Source organism: Podarcis cretensis (genome assembly GCF_951804945.1).
Source record: "Podarcis cretensis genome assembly, chromosome: 12".
In the NCBI taxonomy this organism is placed as follows: Eukaryota; Metazoa; Chordata; class Lepidosauria; order Squamata; family Lacertidae; genus Podarcis; species Podarcis cretensis.
This window is the reverse complement of record NC_137181.1, coordinates 28,396,995-28,413,578: the sequence shown is the minus strand read 5'-3', so window position 1 is coordinate 28,413,578 and position 16,584 is coordinate 28,396,995. Positions and strand designations below refer to the sequence as shown.

The 16,584-nt window shown below is 43.9% G+C and overlaps 1 protein-coding gene across 3 annotated transcripts; it reads left to right on the top strand.

Moving 5' to 3' along the window:
• The first annotated feature begins 14 nt into the window (after positions 1–14).
• On the top strand, positions 15–6,892 carry LOC307200003 (tissue factor pathway inhibitor 2-like). Of its 3 annotated transcripts, none has more exons than XM_079948249.1 (5): positions 15–633; positions 3,057–3,236; positions 3,356–3,535; positions 3,821–3,994; positions 6,370–6,892. In XM_079948249.1, the coding sequence occupies exons 1-5, from the start codon at positions 540–542 to the stop codon at positions 6,429–6,431; spliced, it is 690 nt and encodes a 229-aa protein (XP_079804375.1). In that variant the 5' UTR covers positions 15–539; the 3' UTR covers positions 6,432–6,892. The 3 variants fall into 3 exon arrangements, with proteins under 3 accessions (XP_079804375.1, XP_079804376.1, XP_079804377.1); XM_079948250.1 differs by lacking the exon at positions 6,370–6,892 and adding an exon at positions 5,444–5,588 and having other exon boundaries at positions 17–633; XM_079948251.1 differs by having other exon boundaries at positions 25–633; positions 6,432–6,892.
• Positions 6,893–16,584: the final 9,692 nt, after the last annotated feature.

The window sequence follows — 16,584 nt, the reverse complement described above, 5'->3', positions numbered from 1 at the left end:
CTCCCGATTACCCCCCTCCAGCGCATAAACCACCACCCCCCAAAATGTCCCCAGCAGTTGGTTTAATGGGCAATTTATGTCCTTCAAAGGAAGTCAAGTAATAATGGTCACTTTGCGTTCTAGACAAAGCCATAAACCCGGGAAGCATCAAGAGCCGCTTGGCCATATTATGCGCACTGGCCATTATTTAAAACTCAAAGGCTCCGCGAGTTGTTGATGGTTTCGGGGACTTTTTGCTCGAGAGCAGCTCATCCCCTTGCCGTCGAGGTGGGCAGCCCAGACGCGCCAGGCCTCCGCGGCAACCCCGCTCGCCGTCCCCTCGCCTCCGACGCCGCTCGCGGACGCCCAGGGACTCTGATCCCGGGGATGCCTTTTGCAACGCGCCCGCGAAACTCGCGCCCAGCCCCCGAGCTGCGACGAGGCGGCCGTGGGAAGACGCGCAGTTCCTCCTTAAAGAGGCCCCGGCGGCTCCGCGAGCCCAACGTCTCCGTCGTTCGTCTACAAGCCCGGCGCTCGCAGCGAGTCGCCCGCGGCGGGCGATGGGCCAGGCCGCGGGGAACTCGCGCGCCTTTCTGCGGGCCGCCGCCTTCGTGGTGCTCCTGGGCCGCGTCCGGCTCCAGATCCCGACGGCAGGTAGCGTGGGGGCGCGGGTCTGTTTTGGAGGTGGGGAGCTTCCTTGGCTGCGCTCTTGCAAAACGCTGTAAAACGGATTTCTTCTGACCTTCTCGGTGATCGCGACTCCAGACTCCAGACCCTATTATTATTTGTTGTTTTTCTTAATTAAATTCCTACGCCGTCCTTCCCTCGCAGATCACAGGGCGGTTTGCAATATATATTTTAAAAAACCACAAAAATACGATACGATAATCTTTATTGTCATTGTCCCATACAGAACAACGAAATTGAAAACTCAACAAATCAACAAGCCTGCTATTCCAGCTATCCCAACCTGGTTAGCCCCCTAAAAACTCTGATACCCCATTTTTAAATACAATATACTCCCATAGAGACTCTTTACACTGCATTAAAACCAAAATCACATTTGGGTAGAAACTGTTTCTCAGGCGGCTAGTCCTAGTCTTTATAACCCTGTACCTTCTTCCAGAAGACAGAAGCTGAAAGAGATAATTTCCAGGGTGCGCACTATCCTGCGCTATCTCTGCAGCTTTCTTATGGCACCTGGAATTATAGATTTTTCTCGTACAGTGGTGCCCCGCAAGACGAATGCCTCGCAAGACGGAAAACTCGCTAGACGAAAGAGTTTTCCGTTTTGGAGGTACTTCGCAAAACAAATTTCCTATGGGCTTGCTTCGCAAGACGAAAATGTCTTGCGAGTTCCTGCGGGTTTTTCCCCCCTCCCCCCCTTTTTCTAAGCTGCTAAGCCACTTATCCGCTATGCCGCTAAGCCACTAAAAGCCGCTAAACCGCTAATAGCACTAATCCGCTAAGCCGTCAATGGGCTTGCTTCGCAAGACGAAAAAACAGCTAGACGAAGAGAATCGTGGAACGGATTCTTTTTGTCTTGCGAGGCACCACTGTATCAACAAAGGAGAACCATAAACTCCGCCCACAGTTTAGAAGGCCATACAAAGATTGCTTCATTAGTCACAGGTCTGCAAGAAGAGGAATGTTTTTGCCCGGTTCATCCCCACATTGTCTCGCGTGGTGTACCTGCCCCCCCCCATCCAACTTGCTGGCGACAAAGCGTTTTTATTATGAGAAATAATATGAGCAAAGAAGTTTTTGAGCATTTGGCTTACTAAAGCACTTGTGCCTTCATTTAAATCCTCCAGGGCTGGGGGGCGATGGGGGGCTCAAAGATTGCACTCGGTACTGAACATCAGTAATAAAAGGAATGATAAAATGCACATTAAACACACACACAGTTCAGATGAATTTTTGTTGTTGTTTAGTCGTTTAATAGACCCTCTTAAAAGCTAATGATTGACTGAAAATAATGGGGCTTGAAGGAATCTTTTGGAGCAGGGTGAAATGGACTGCAGAAGTCCTTATTCGATTTTATTGCATTAGCCATGTGGCCATAGCATAATATACATAGAAATAACAACATGGAATAGGGGTGGGGAGATAAAAGTGGATGTCGTCCTGGGCAAATACTTTGAAAAAATGGGGATAACAAAAGTAACGGGGGATTTAAAACATCGAGTGACTGAGAATACAAAAACAGACTGCATAAGTCTTAAGCAGATCACAACACAGTCCCTTTTGCTTGGCAGCATGGCAGTTCTCTCACTTTGGGGACAACTGTTATTTATACCTAGCCCATCTGGCTGGGTTTCCCTAGCCACTCTGGGCAGCTCCCAAAACACAATAAAACATCAAACATTAAAACCTTCCCTAGACAGGGCTGCCTTCAGATATCTTCTAAAAGAAAGCTGGTTGTTTATTTCCTTGACATCTGATGGGAGGGCGTTCCACAGGGCAGGCGCCACTACCGACTGGTTCCCTGTAACCTCACTTCCTGCAGGGAGGGAACTGCCAGAAGGCCCTTGGCGCTGGACCTCAATGTCAGGGCTGAATGATGGGGGTGGAGACGCTCCTTCAGGTATACAGGACCAAGGCCGTTTAGGGCTTTAAAGGTCAGCACCAACACTTTGAATTGTGATCGGAAACATACTGTTCAATGAAACTGAATGTTGGGTGACTCAACAGAAGGAAGTACTTCTTACCACAGTGGATATTTAAACTTTGGCGTTTGCTCCCACAAGTAGTGACGGACACCAACTTGAACGGCCTGAAAGAGAACAAAGTGTACAAATTCACAAAGGATTAGGCATTCAAATGTGACTTGCCACAGAGGCCCTTTTCTGACTCCCCTTTTGGAGGTTGTATGCCTCTGAAGGCCAGCTGCTGGGAATTGCATGTGGGGAGGGTGCTTTTGAGTTCAGGCCATCTGATTGACCACAGATAACTGGATGCTGGACTGCCTGAGCCTTTGGCCTGATCTAGCCATGCTCCTCCCCGCCCCACCCCTTAACTCATTTGGACTTAGAGCATTTCATTTCTTCCATTCCCCTGGTTTTGTTTTCATGCAGACAACAGAGAGCTCTGCCTAGAGTCACCGGTGCCCGGAGTCTGCCCAGGTTCATTTGACAGGTGGTACTACAACCGAGCCTCCCAAGACTGCCAGAGGTTTACTTCCGGGGGCTGCTTGGGGAACGAAAACAACTTTTTGAGCTTTGACGCTTGTATGGAAACTTGCGGGAAAATCAAGAGTAAGTCATTGTTCTAAAATTTCAAATCCTGAAGTGAATTGGGGGAGATTTTTAAGAGCAATGGTTTCCTTTAGACAGTTTTTTAAAAACAATCTAAACAGTTGTGGTTTAATTTTCAGAAGTGCCTGTAATGTGCCGAGTGAACCCTCCGCAAGGGACCTGGAGCCCCCTCAAGCCAAAATATTTCTTCAACCTTGAGACAATGAAATGCGAGGAATTTTTCCCTAAAAAACGTTCACGACACCCTAACATGTTTTCCAGTAAAAGATCCTGCACTGACGTCTGCAAGTTGGGGAGAAGTAATTATTTTTTCATACAAGCCATAGGCCTATTGAGCTTGATAGGTGGGGGAGGGATGAAATGTTCTCATGTATTTCCTAAACTTACTCTCCAAGTGACCAGGAGCTCTAGAACAGCGGTTCTTGGTGAACCAGGTGATATTGTATCGAATCTAAATAAAACTGTAAACTCTGCTGATTTTTTTTTAAGCTGGGCATTATTGGTTATGAATTCTAAACATCACTATATTCTGCTCTTCAAAACACACACACCCTTAATTAACTCCTTTCTTTCTTTTTTTGAAGGGGGTCCCTCCTTTTGCTCTAGTCCCAAGGATGTGGGACTCTGTTCAGCTTCACTGCGTCGCTTTTACTACAATATAGCGAGCAGAACTTGTGTGGCATTCATGTACACGGGATGCGGCGGGAATAATAACAACTTTCTTACAAAGAAAGACTGCATGAACGCCTGCAAGCATGGTAGGCTTCTCTCCTCTTGCTGTGATAGAGATTTACAGGGACTTGAGCAGTGTTTTAGCCAGATTGTGAAGGTTCACAAATAAACCCTGTACTAGTAAGTCTGGGATGATTTAAAAAAAAAAGTTTTTAAGTATCACGCAGAGCTAATGCTGTCTTGGTCCCATGAAGTTCATATGGAGGCTTTTCATTATATCAGGGGTGAGGAAACTGTCCGTCTAAATGCTGCTGGACTACATCTCTTATCATTCCTGACCATCTGAGGCTGATGGGAGTTGGGAGTCCAATAAGAAAATGGAAGGACAGATGTTTCCCACCTCTGCATTAAACCACCTTCTGTGAGTGCAGAAGCCGCAGGTAGTACCCATTCAGTTTGCTCCCTTTCCCCAAGTGGTTGTGGGACTGTCAAAGGAAATGAGAGGGACCGGAAGCGGGCAGTAGTTGCCGGAAGAGGGCAAGGCATGGGAAATGGCTGTACGCTCCAGAGTAAACTGTGCTGTTTTGAAGGGACTGCAGTGCAAAGCTGGGAATTGCCCAGACGCAGCAATAAAAGCGGCTTGTGAGAAACCCAGGCATAACTTCTCTCTGGACCAGCTGCTCAACATAAAACTGGGGCCTCTGGAGAGGCTCCTGCTTCCTCCCAACCAATCAAACAAAAGCAAAGGGCCATAGCCTATTGGTAAAGCACCTATATTGTACCCAGGGGGCTTCAGGTTGAATACCTGGCGTCTCCAGGTAGGGCTGGGAGAGACCTCAGCCTGAAACCGAAGTCAGTGAAAATGGTGAAAATGTTGGGCTAGATGGACCAGCATTCTCACTCAGCATTAAGACAGTTTCCTGCAATCCCGGAGGGAGTGGTGAGTGGTGTGAGCAGATATGTTTCCACAGGGGTTGGGGAAGAAGAGAGGGGATGAGGGGGAGCCTGCCTAAGCATAAGGAACTCAGTCCTAAAGAACTGGAAGGTAGTTAAATCCTGGCCTGTTTACTAAGCAGAATGACCTGCAAATAAAACATTTTCCATTTACAGTGGCACCTCGGGTTACATACGCTTCAGGTTACATAAACTTCAGGTTACAGACTCTGCTAACTCCGAAATAATACCTAGAGTTAAGAACTTTGCTTCAGGATGAGAACAGAAATCGTGCTCCGGCAGCAGGAGGCCCCATTAGCTAAAGTGGTGCTTCAGGTTAAGAAGAGTTTCAGGTTAAGAACGGACCTCCGGAACGAATTAAGTACTTAACCTGAGGTACCACTGTATTTCCACAAGGGCAGGCATACTGAAACATTCAATATATTATGCACATGTGCACATTATTTCCTTAAAACATGAAATCCTTGCTTGGAGAGGGGGATAAAATTCGGGGACACACACAGTGTGAGGCACGCTCTACGCAGTTCCACACAGCCGCTTGGAAAAGCTGGCGTTTTGCAATGTCTTTTTTTTTTTTTTAGGTGACCACCTCCAAAAAGTTTGAAGTGTGCTTACAAAGCATCCTCCACTGCCCCTGCCTCCTTTTCCCCCTTGCCCAAGGCCCAGGAATTTTAAGAAAGAGGCACTCCCCTTTCCCTGGCAGTCTGTTTCCCATCTGCATGCACTCTCATGGTTTTTTTTTTTTTTTTTAAATAATTTTTATTCATTTTTCAAACACATAATAAAAACAAAGCACAAAACAAAAAGTCAAAACACAAAACAAAAACATACAAAACATTTAAACAAATATAACTTCAAAATTGTATTTTCATACACCTTCTTTCCTTCGACTTCCCCATACCTCCCCATCCCTGCATCCTTGTTTTATGATTCTTTAGCAACCCTTTGGTCAATTTATCCTGATTCCCTTTCATTAAATTTCCTTTAGTTTTTTAGTTACAGCTGTAATTCTCTGTTTCTTGCCCCTTGACATCTTAGCATTCCTCAATTTTACAACAGTTTTTAAGGTATATTTTAAATTTCTTCCAGTCCTCTTCCACTGTCTCCTTCCCCTGGTCACGGATTCTGCCCGTCATCTCAGCCAGTCCCATAAAGTCCATCACCTTTGTTTGCCATTCTTCCAGAGTAGGTAGTTCTACATGCACTCTCATGTGTTAAGGCCAGGTAAGTGTCCACTGCTGCCTTCTGCTCCTCCCCAAGGAGAGTTCAAGGGCCTTATGAGAAGGTGGCACTTGCAGAGCTTAAGGTGAGCACAGGTCCTGCTTCCTGTGATCTGGGCTGTGCTTGACTCAGTCCTGCTTGTGGGCATTTGAGAGGAGCGTTCACTTTCACCCCTGCTTGAATGCCCACGACACGCATATTAGAAACTGCAATTATCTGGTGCCTTGGGTTTTGCAGACCTGGAACGTTGCATGCTTTTCTCCCTTCTCTCTTTTTCTTCTTCTAGTACAAGTGAATGAAGCGATTAAGTTACCTCCGATTGTGATTCAGTTTCTATTCTTTTCTTAGTTGGAAGAATGTAAGCAACGGTTGCAATATTGGGAAACACCATCTCATAAGGAGGAGAAGTCTACAAATCAAACAAATGCCACATACGTTCTTGCACCTGAAGGTCTCTAGACCAGAAGCATTATTTCAACATTGAGAACTTTAATTTGCGGGTGGATTTTGTTTTTGTTTATATGTAGCAATCTTAACAGCTCTTCTATATGATCAGTTCTGGAAATGTAGTAAGTCATCGTCACTGTTATCTGATCAGCCTTATGGACTGGCCTCCATATTCAAAGCATGGTGATCTGCTGAGGGAGATAACCCTGGTTTGTTGACCTTCATGCAGAGATTCTTGATGTGCAGGAGCAGGCTCAACACTCACTACTGAACAAGGATCTTTCTCTGTCACCTGCTGCATATTATTTGCTTTATTTATTTTTCTTAAAGAAGACTACAAATAAATTGGTATTGTTGCTATCCATTCCTTCACTATGAACTTTTCAATAATGTTATTAATTTTATGAAGGGATTTGCCAGGAACTCCCAAGTGAATTGAAAGGGAATACTTGCGTGATTATTATTATTTATTAAATTTGTATACCACACTTTATCCAAAGATTACAGGACGGTTCACAACATAAAAATACAAAATAAGAACACTGCCTCCTGGGCTTCTTCGGGAGGAAGGGTGGGAAATGTTGTTTGTGGGAATGTAAAGGAAGGTAGGAAAGAATATATTCTTTTGATATTATCCCTCCTCACTGACGCTAGTGAGCAAACAGCAGAGCACATTCCCTTGCAGCTTATAGTGAAGCAGTTGAAGACTCGTTGGAGTCTTTTAATTAAGCAATCCAGTCTGGCTTGTCCAGTCTGGATGGTTCCTGGTAAATGTCCTCTTTATTTCCCTCTTAAAATAACAATGACACAACACAGTCTTTTTGAAAATAACAATGAAGTTTTACTCACATTCAGTTCACAGCAGTAATCAGAAGGCAGGCTTTATCCTGTGGTTACAGTTACATTTGTAGAGAAAAGAAGTCTGAGCTACGCCTCAGACTTTCTACCTGTGTCTTCCATCTTCTGCACATGAGCCATGTGCTGGCTAAGAGTCGGAAGAGGCAGTCCAAGAGAGAAGTCTGAAAAGAAAAAAAGGGAAGATGGCTGCCTGGCCAGCCCTTTTACAGAGTCAGCTAGGGTCATGCCCATCTACCTGGTCACATACATATAAGAGCAGGGATGACAGGAAGTCCTCCCTGTCTGGAGCCACGTTCTCCTGTGTGTCCGTTCTAGGCAACAGGAAAATGTTGTACTTGACTGCTCTAGCAATACATCCCACATTGTTGCCATATGTCTGTCTTGAGAGACAAGGGAGTGTGCCTCCTGGAGTGAGGTCAAACCGTTGTGTTTGCAGCACAGGGTGAGCTCCCGTTGCTCGGTCCCTGCTCCTGCCAACCTAGCAGTTCGAAAGCACGTCAAAGTGCAAGTAGATAAATAGGTACCACTCTGGTGGGAAGGTAAACAGCATTTCCGTGCAGAAGCGGCTTAGTCATGCTGGCCATTTGACCCAGAAGCTGTACGCCAGCTCCCTCGGCCAATAAAGCGAGATGAGCGCCGCAACCCCAGAGTCAGTCACGACTGGACCTAATGGTCAGGGGTCCCTTTACCTTTACCTTTATGGTCCTTCTACAATGTCATCTACAATGCCAAAAGAAGATGAAAGGACTTCCTTCTTCCAAGGTGTTTGTGCTGTGAGTCCTGGTCTGAAGATCCATGACACTTATCACCTTGCTGAAACCAAGCAGGGCAGAATCTGGTCAGTACCTGTAAAGGTGACCTGAGAACACCTTGTCTATTGCTTTGGGTTCTATGATGATGAAGGGCAGGATATAAGAAGCTGTCTTTTACTGTGGTCAGGGTATTAAATCAGTGAGATGCCAGTCTCTGGGATTTTCCCAATGCAAAGCATGTGCTCTACCACTTAGGTATGCCCCATAATATGCAGAGGCCCATATGGACTACACTGCACTGTCCAGGCCATTTCAACTCCTGCCCATTTTTGACTTGGCCTACAAAATGAAGATTGCAGTGAATAGGATTAATATATACAAATATTTCCCTTTCTGCTGAACAGTCCCAGTGGAGAATGCTTGACAGATATTGAGGATATTTCCTTCTTCTTTGAAGTTGTCTTCAGGATCTCTTACACAAAATACATTTTGAGGGGCCTTTATAAATGTGTATTCACCATGTTTTCTGTTTTGAAGCTGAGGAACAGTTATCTGCTCTTATTTTATGTTGTCCCTTTTCCTGGGTATTTTTGTACGTCTACCAACTATTAATTTGCCGATATGAGAACTGGTAAAATCACATCCTAACTTGTTAAGTGCAGCTGTAATTTATTTTCACTGTGAACTTGCGGGGAAAAATGTGTTAATAAAACAACAGAAAGTGGGTTTTTCCTCTTTACACTTTACACATTATCTATATAGGTCTTGTTTTCCCTTAGTTAACTTATTCTGCAGCCTATGTGTGTACATGTGGCATACACATATTTTCACTGCACTTTTATCCACAAGATCTAGACTTATGCCTATGTTTACGGGTTTTGTTCAGTTATATTCAGTTTTCCCTTTGTTAACTTATTCTGCAAATCATGTGCGTTATCTGATACAGTAGTGTTAGCCTCGGATGTAAACTCTGCATATGCAATCATGCCTATCCATCTCTTTCATTTCAAAGAAGAGGCCTAACCTATCCAATGTTTGTTATTTGTCCTTTTTAATGGGTGCAGCTCAGTTAAGACTTCATTTTAAAGTGAACCACAGCTCATCTGACAAAGGAACACGGTGTCAACTGATGTGGGCAAGCCTGCAACTTTAAACCCTTGATACCATGGCACTTTTATGAGATTCTTTTCCAAAGCTGGGGTGTAACCACCTGGATTTCAGATGATCTGATTCCGACTGAAGATCCTGGTACTTTTGTTGTTGTTGGAGAATGCAGTTATTACCGTATGTTCTTGTTCTGTACTTCTCAAGCCTAGCAACGCTAGTAACCCAACACTGCAGGGATCAGTGTATGAAACTGCCTTACCTTGAATCAGACAAAGTGAAATGTGGTTCAGGGCTATTGCAACGGAAACCATTTATTTCTGAATCTAAGGCAACCAGGGCAACCAACCATCTCAGCTAATATTGCCCAACCAAGGGCTCACCCATACTTCCATTTGTGCCACAATATCTAGCAGGTCCATGATTTGTAGGCTCGGGTCCAGGTGTTTGTTTGTGTCCCACCGCTTTCCCCGGGAAAACCTGCTGTTTACTGCTGAATCGGAGCAATGATGTCTATCAGGTTTTCTTCGGATTGTCATCCTGCTACTCCTTTGCAGGACAGTTACACAGAGGATTCCATAGCATCGCAGGATTGCACACTGTGTTCATCGTACTCAGTGTAGACCCATTGAAATGAATGACCGTGGCTTGGGTCCATTTATTTTAACGGATCTACTTTGAGCGGAACTTAGTTGGATACAATCCACAGAGCTACAAGGGATCTGAAGATCATAGAGCCCAAGTCTTGATCTGCAAGGCAGATCCCCACTCAAGTCTTGATCTGCAAGGCAGAAATCAACTGCAGCATTCATGACAGGCAGCCATCTTCCCACTGAAATTTGACTCAGGCAGACGTCCATCCTTTGTTTAAACACCTCCAGCAAAGTAGAGCCCACCACTTCTCAAAGCAGTCTGCTCCACCGTGTTAAGAACTCTTATCATTTGGAAATCTGCTTCTTTGCCCTTGCAACTGAAATTTGGCCCTGGTCAGCAAACAATTTGAATGGCTTTAAATGGAGATTAGGCAAAATCGTGGAAGATGCCTATGTTCTACCTCTTCAGTCAGAAACAGTATGATTCTGAATATCAGTTGCTGAGCATTGCAGGAGTGGAGAGTGTTGTTGCATTTAAGCCTTTGCTTGTCAGCTTCCCATAGGCATCTGGTTGGTCACAGTGAGAACAGGTTGCTGGGCTGGATGGGCCCCTCAAGCCTGACCCAAGCAGGTTGTCCTTATGTCCTTGTCGCAATTATCTGGGCCTTGATTTAGGATTCGCTGTGCAAAGTTGCACAACAATTACACTGCAAAATCCAGTCCTACTCCTGCCAGTTAGAATGGGAATAGCTACTGAGCCTGTGAGGTGAAGCTTGCATTGAAACAGACTAACATATACAAATAATGACCTTGCCTCCTGAGGTCTGAATTTTCATAATAATCATTCCCCAGAAGGTCTAACTGTAAACAGCAGTAGGTTAATGGTCAATTTATTTTCATCAAACATCTAAGGAAGTAAAGTAATGGTCATTTTATATTCAAGACAAAGCCATAAATCCCAGCAGCATTAGAGCTATTTCTACATTATGCATACTGAGGAGGATTTAAAGGTTCAGCACAGGGGGCTGGTTTTAGTGACTAACTTAGATTTACTGAATGGCGACTAACCTCCCTGCTGTTGCAAATTATAAATACTGTTACATAATTATTAAAGTTACGCAGAACCAAAGCCACACATGATTAATAGGCTGTGTCAACCACAATTCAATCTTGCCTTGAGTCTGTTCTCAAGGATTTATAGTTACTTGAAAAAATATATAATTATCCCCTTCCCAAATTTAAAACATTTCATTCCTTTACGCCTTGCAAATTTAGATTTCAAACCAGCTTTGCCTTCTAGCAACAAAGCTGTGTTTGTTTGTTTCTTATGTTAGCCCTACAGACTCAGCTTGTGCTCTGAGAGAAATAGGCACCACTCATTGTCCCAATAAAATGCATTTTGCAGTAACCCGCATTAGCAGAGAGGAGCTAAAAGCTTTGGTTGGTGTAGGCTCGGCACATAAATACAGAGATGCTAGCTGAATGGGAGAGCATATAGAAATGAACAAACTGGAAGGGACCAAAGACGATAAGTTCCCTGCAATTGCAAACTCTTCAGGTTATGGATCTGATTTTTATTTTTATTCTTGGTTTATGTCACTTTGGAAAGCCATGTACACAAAAGACCCAATGTTAGTTAAAGCAAATGTATTCCACCCCATTCCTCAACATAAAGGGTTCACAGTGCGATTTACATATAATATAAAAACCAAGACAGTGGCTACCCACAGGCTTACAGGACACAAAAGGGGAAAAGGGCAGAGGGAAGATGGAGAAAGCAAACTCTGGCATCAGCTCTTAAAGTTCAGTAGTCGCTCTGGAATGGAAGCACTTCAGGGATAGGAACCAAATGTAGTGGGTCTCTGAATGGAGCTGACAGAGTGGTCCTGCTTTCCATCTCTCCCCTTGCAGCAACCTGGTGGAATAGCTGCTGCCAGGTAACCCCACCTCTGGGACCCTTGGACTAAGTTTGGCTAAGATACCCTAAGAAGCGGCTGAACCTATAGAGAATTAGCAGACAGACAGAAGGACAAACAAACAAACCATGCTCCAAAACAGACAGACAGACAGACTAGGGTGGCATGCAACATTAAAACACAAAACACCATTCAAAACAATACAGAGCATTAAAGTGACTGGATAATAAAATGACTAACAATTAAACTGCATAGGCCTTTTGGCATAAAATGTCTTCAAGAGACACCTGAAAGTCAATAGTGATGCTGCTGCCTCATCTCTGCTGTAAAAGGGTTCCACTGCATGCAACCAGCAACATTAAATACCCAACTTCTAGTTGTAACATGGGTGGAAACCAGATGATCTCCACAATCAGGCAGCAATATAAGGGCTCAGGCTGTCCTTAAGGTATCCCGGAGCCATGTTCTTCAGGGCTTTGCATATCAACATAAGAATCTTGTATCCAATTTGAGTGCAAGCAGAGAATATTTTGGTGTGGCACAAGCCAAGAGTTTCTACTGTCTGACTGCAAATGAAGATCTAGTAATGCACATAATATAGAAAGGTTAAATAACATCTGTCAGAGAAATAGCTACACCTTTCATGGGAAACAGCCATGCCCATGTTGCGGGAGAAGCGCAAGCCAACTTAGAGAGTCAGGCTAGTTCAGAATTGTCTGCATTGACGGGTTAGCAGTTCTCCAGGATTTGAGACAGGAGCCTCTCTCAGCTCTAGCTGGAGATGCCAGTGATCACACCTGGAACCTTTTGCATGCAAAGCAGGTGCTCTACCATTCAAATATGGTCCTTCCCCCTAAGGAAAGATTCCAAAATAGGCTGAACATAAATAGTATACCAAGAAAGTCCACGATAAACTATGAGGCAAAGGCCAACCTTCACAACGTGAATTCTGGTTGGTGTTGTGAGCTATTTCAAAAGTATGTTTTATAAGAAAGTAGATGGTTAAGGGGATTGTCAGTAAATTGTGTGCATGCAAATGTCTAGGTTCCCAGTTCAGTTCAGGCCTATAGCAACAGAAATCATTTCCACCTGAATGTAACAATCAGCTTTTCAGCAGCAACAGTGCTAAATGAGATTAGAGGCAGATGTATTTTCCCCTGGTGCTTGGGAGAAAGGAAATTAGTACATTTGCTTCCTTTTAATAATCTCAGGAGAGGGATTGGAGGGGGTTGAGGGAGAACCGACATATCTGGCCCACTCCTCATCAGTCATCCGTTTGTTCTTTTAGAGACCAAGAAAACACGCTCAGACAGCTATGCTGTGTGGAAATGAGGCAAATGTACATAGAGCAAAGGATGTCAACTGAAGAGGCTAGACAATAAGAACTTGATTTTAAGAAAGTTATATAATGGCAATTTAAAAAAAAGAAAAGAAAAGAAACAATAGCATTCTTAGTGAGATTTGATGTACAATCTGAAATCTCTCTGACATGCATATGAAAGGAGAAATTTGAAAGACAAATTGCTATTTTTACTTGCAACAATATCCTTAATTCTACATACTATGAAAGGATGAACAGGATGGAAGGGGTTGGTTTTTTTAAAAAAATGTAAAAATATAAAAAACACACCATTATTTACCACCCTTCCTTTCTTGATTTAAAGCCTTATCGATCCTTCGCACCAGCCCCTACTGCCATAGGAACATAGCAAGCTGCCTTATCCTCAGCCAGACCATTGGTTCACTTATGATTCATACAGCTCAGCTGTTGTGCACACAGGTAATAATAATAATAATAATAATAATAATAATAATAATAATAATTCATTATTTATACCCCATCCCATCTGGCAGGGTTCCCCCAACCACTCTGGGCGGATCCCAATCGAATATTAAAAACACAATACAGCATTAAACATTAAAAACTTCCCTAAACACAGACTGTACAGCCATACCTGTACAGCTCAACTATTTCATTTAATGTAACGTGTGAACATGTCTATCAGCACAGCTGGGAGGCCTAGTGAGTTGCCAAGACTGCTATATTTGCACTCATTTAATCTGGTAATGTATCTGAATTTGTTAACTACTTAGGCCCATACTTGCTTAAGCTGTGCAATATACTGCTATCTAGCTATGCATTATATTTACAGATAGGATTTGTTTAAATTTCATTTACATTTGGCTGGCTCTGCTTCAGGCAGCAAAATAGCCTGGTTTAATACTGTCCCACTGTAGAGATTTAACTTACATAGACTTGGGCGTAGAGGTCTGAAGAAATCTACTAACTCACACCAACAAAGTTTGGCACTCCAGAAGACAAAAAAGCAGGGACAGTGGTTTACTGGCAGGATTTTTCGGGGGGGAAGCCATGGATGTTTAAAGTGTTATCCTATTACTTTGAATGTATAGTGCAAATAGGGCCTAGGTGAGGATAGGATGGCAACCTCAGACCTTATTTCTGTCTAAGGAAGTGATGGCCAAACTTGGCCCCCCAGCTGTTTTGGGACCACAACTCCCATCATTCCTAGCTAACAGGACCAGTGGTCAGGGATGATGAGAATTGTAGTCCCAAAGCTGCTGGAGGAACAAGTTTGGCCATCACTGGTCTAAGGGATTGAAATTTCTTGAGCTGTTGCTACTTCAGATGTCTGCTTTCTCCTCCCACCCACCTGACAGTCACTCGACTTTACTTTCTTAGACTGAGGTAAATGTTTTAAGTTCCTAACAAAACACAGAAGAAAAGGAAAGAAACAGGGAGGAATTAAAAATTATCAAAGGATGAAGAAGACTCAGCTGTGCCTATTAATATTAAATGCTGCTTTTAAAGGTTAATGGGATTATTATAAGAACTGCTAGCTGCTGAGGGAGAAAAGGCCAGGAAAATTAGTGACCCGAGCGAGGAGGTGCAGAACTTGAGATAATGAGTTATTGGATGAGGTAAAGGAAACCATGGCTGCTTTCAAAAGTAGAGAAACAGATAGACTTCGAGAAACAAGAAAAGAAGTGAACCTGTGGAAGAGTAGATGACTTCCTGTTGATAAACCCACCCAAGCTGTAGTTAACCATGATGAAATACAGTGGTACCTCGGGTTAAGTACTTAATTCGTTCCGGAGGTCTGTTCTTAACCTGAAACTGTTCTTAACCTGAAGCACCACTTTAGCTAATGGGGCCTCCTGCTGCTGCTGCGCCGCCGGAGCACGATTTCTGTTCTCAAACTGAAGCAAAGTTCTTAACCTGAAGCACTATTTCTGGGTTAGCGGAGTATGTAACCTGAAGCGTATGTAACCTGAGGTACCACTGTAAAAACATTCAGCCATCATAAGGGCGGGGGGGGGGGGAGAGAAATTGATTACAGTGCGAGATGAAGGCTTCACAGTAATAATGAAATTTCACATCAGTGTCCTACGGCTAAGAATTCTAGGTAAACGCGCCTAGGCCAAAACTCCAGAAAGCAGCCTGCTTAGCTTTGATTCAAGCTCTCAAAGCTACCAGGAAGAAAAGCAAACCGGATTCCAGACAGCAGGAAAGGACAGGCAGCTAAATGAACAAGAGAAGATACATTTGCAGGAGCTGTGTTTCTGTTTTTTTGTCTGTGAAGTCTTCCTTGCAATGAATGTTACAGAGCCATGACAAAATGACAAGCCAATCATAGGAGATGTCAAAACTGTTAAGATAACGGCTTTTCTACACAAATGTTCAGAAAATGCCATTTCCTCAGAACTCAGGCACGCAAATGTCTTTGCTTGTTGGAACTGCTGACAAAAAGTAAAATAAAGTAACAGTCTACAAAAATTCAGACAGATTATCATTGCACTGCATTTGATCAGGACAACCGTTCGTGCCCTGAAAGTACAAAAGGGCTCAGGAACAATTCTTGGAACACGCTGCTGCCCACCTAACACTCAGACATCCTTTATTTAGATTCCGGGTCACTTTTTTTCAGTTCACAGCATGCTGCTGACAAAAATGATTTGACCAAAGGTAAGGGAAAAATCAATATTTCATTATAAAACCATCACAGCATTTAGCATTCTAATAAGTTACTTCCTAGCCAGGTCTACCCACAATCCAGGATTTCCTTGTTTGCTTAGGGCGTTGGGGTCAGGAGGCAGAATGATAGAAGCGTGACATTTTAGCTAGGCAAAGATGGCTGGTTCAATAGCTTGGCCATAACAATTACTCAGTAATAGTACCTACTCTTTTGTGCCGTGGAGTTAGTCCCTCAGACGTCAAATGTTCAATCATAGACACAGACCCAGCAAACATCCCTTGTGCAATCCAATCTGCAGGTCAAGTTGATCTGGTTGATGTGCTCCTGTTCTTGTTGCTGTCCTTTTTTGAACCGGCTGGTTTTATATACAGTTTTCAAAAACATTTTATACAATTGTTTCCAACTGCACTGTATTCTGTTTGCTGTTAGCTGCCATGGCCACTAATGTGTGGAAAGGTAGGACGTAACTTTACATCAGTGGTGGAGAATCTGTAGCCCTCCAAATGTTGTTGGACTCCCATCAGCCCCCAGCCAGCATGGCCTATGGTCAGGGGTGATGAGATTTATAGCCCAGCAAAATACGGAAGACCACGGGTTTCCTTACCACCACCCTGCCTTAAACAACCAAAATACATATTCAGTTGCACCTACCAACATAGATCGGGACGCAGGTGGCGCTGTGGGTTAAAGCCTCAGCGCCTAGGGCTTGCCGATTGAAAGGTCGGCGGTTCGAATCCCTGCGGCGGGGTGCGCTCCCGCTGCTCGGTCCCAGCGCCTGCCAACCTAGGAGTTCGAAAGCACCTCCGGGTGCAAGTAGATAAATAGGGACCGCTTAC

Excerpts from the sequence above, each read along its gene's own strand:
- LOC307200003 (XM_079948249.1), top strand. The coding sequence starts at position 540 with ATGGGCCAGGCCGCGGGGAACTCGCGCGCCTTTCTGCGGGCCGCCGCC. Across the intron at positions 634-3,056 it reads GCTCCAGATCCCGACGGCAG|ACAACAGAGAGCTCTGCCTA; the intron begins GTAGCGTGGGGG and ends GTTTTCATGCAG. Across the intron at positions 3,536-3,820 it reads CGTCTGCAAGTTGGGGAGAA|GGGGTCCCTCCTTTTGCTCT; the intron begins GTAATTATTTTT and ends CTTTTTTTGAAG.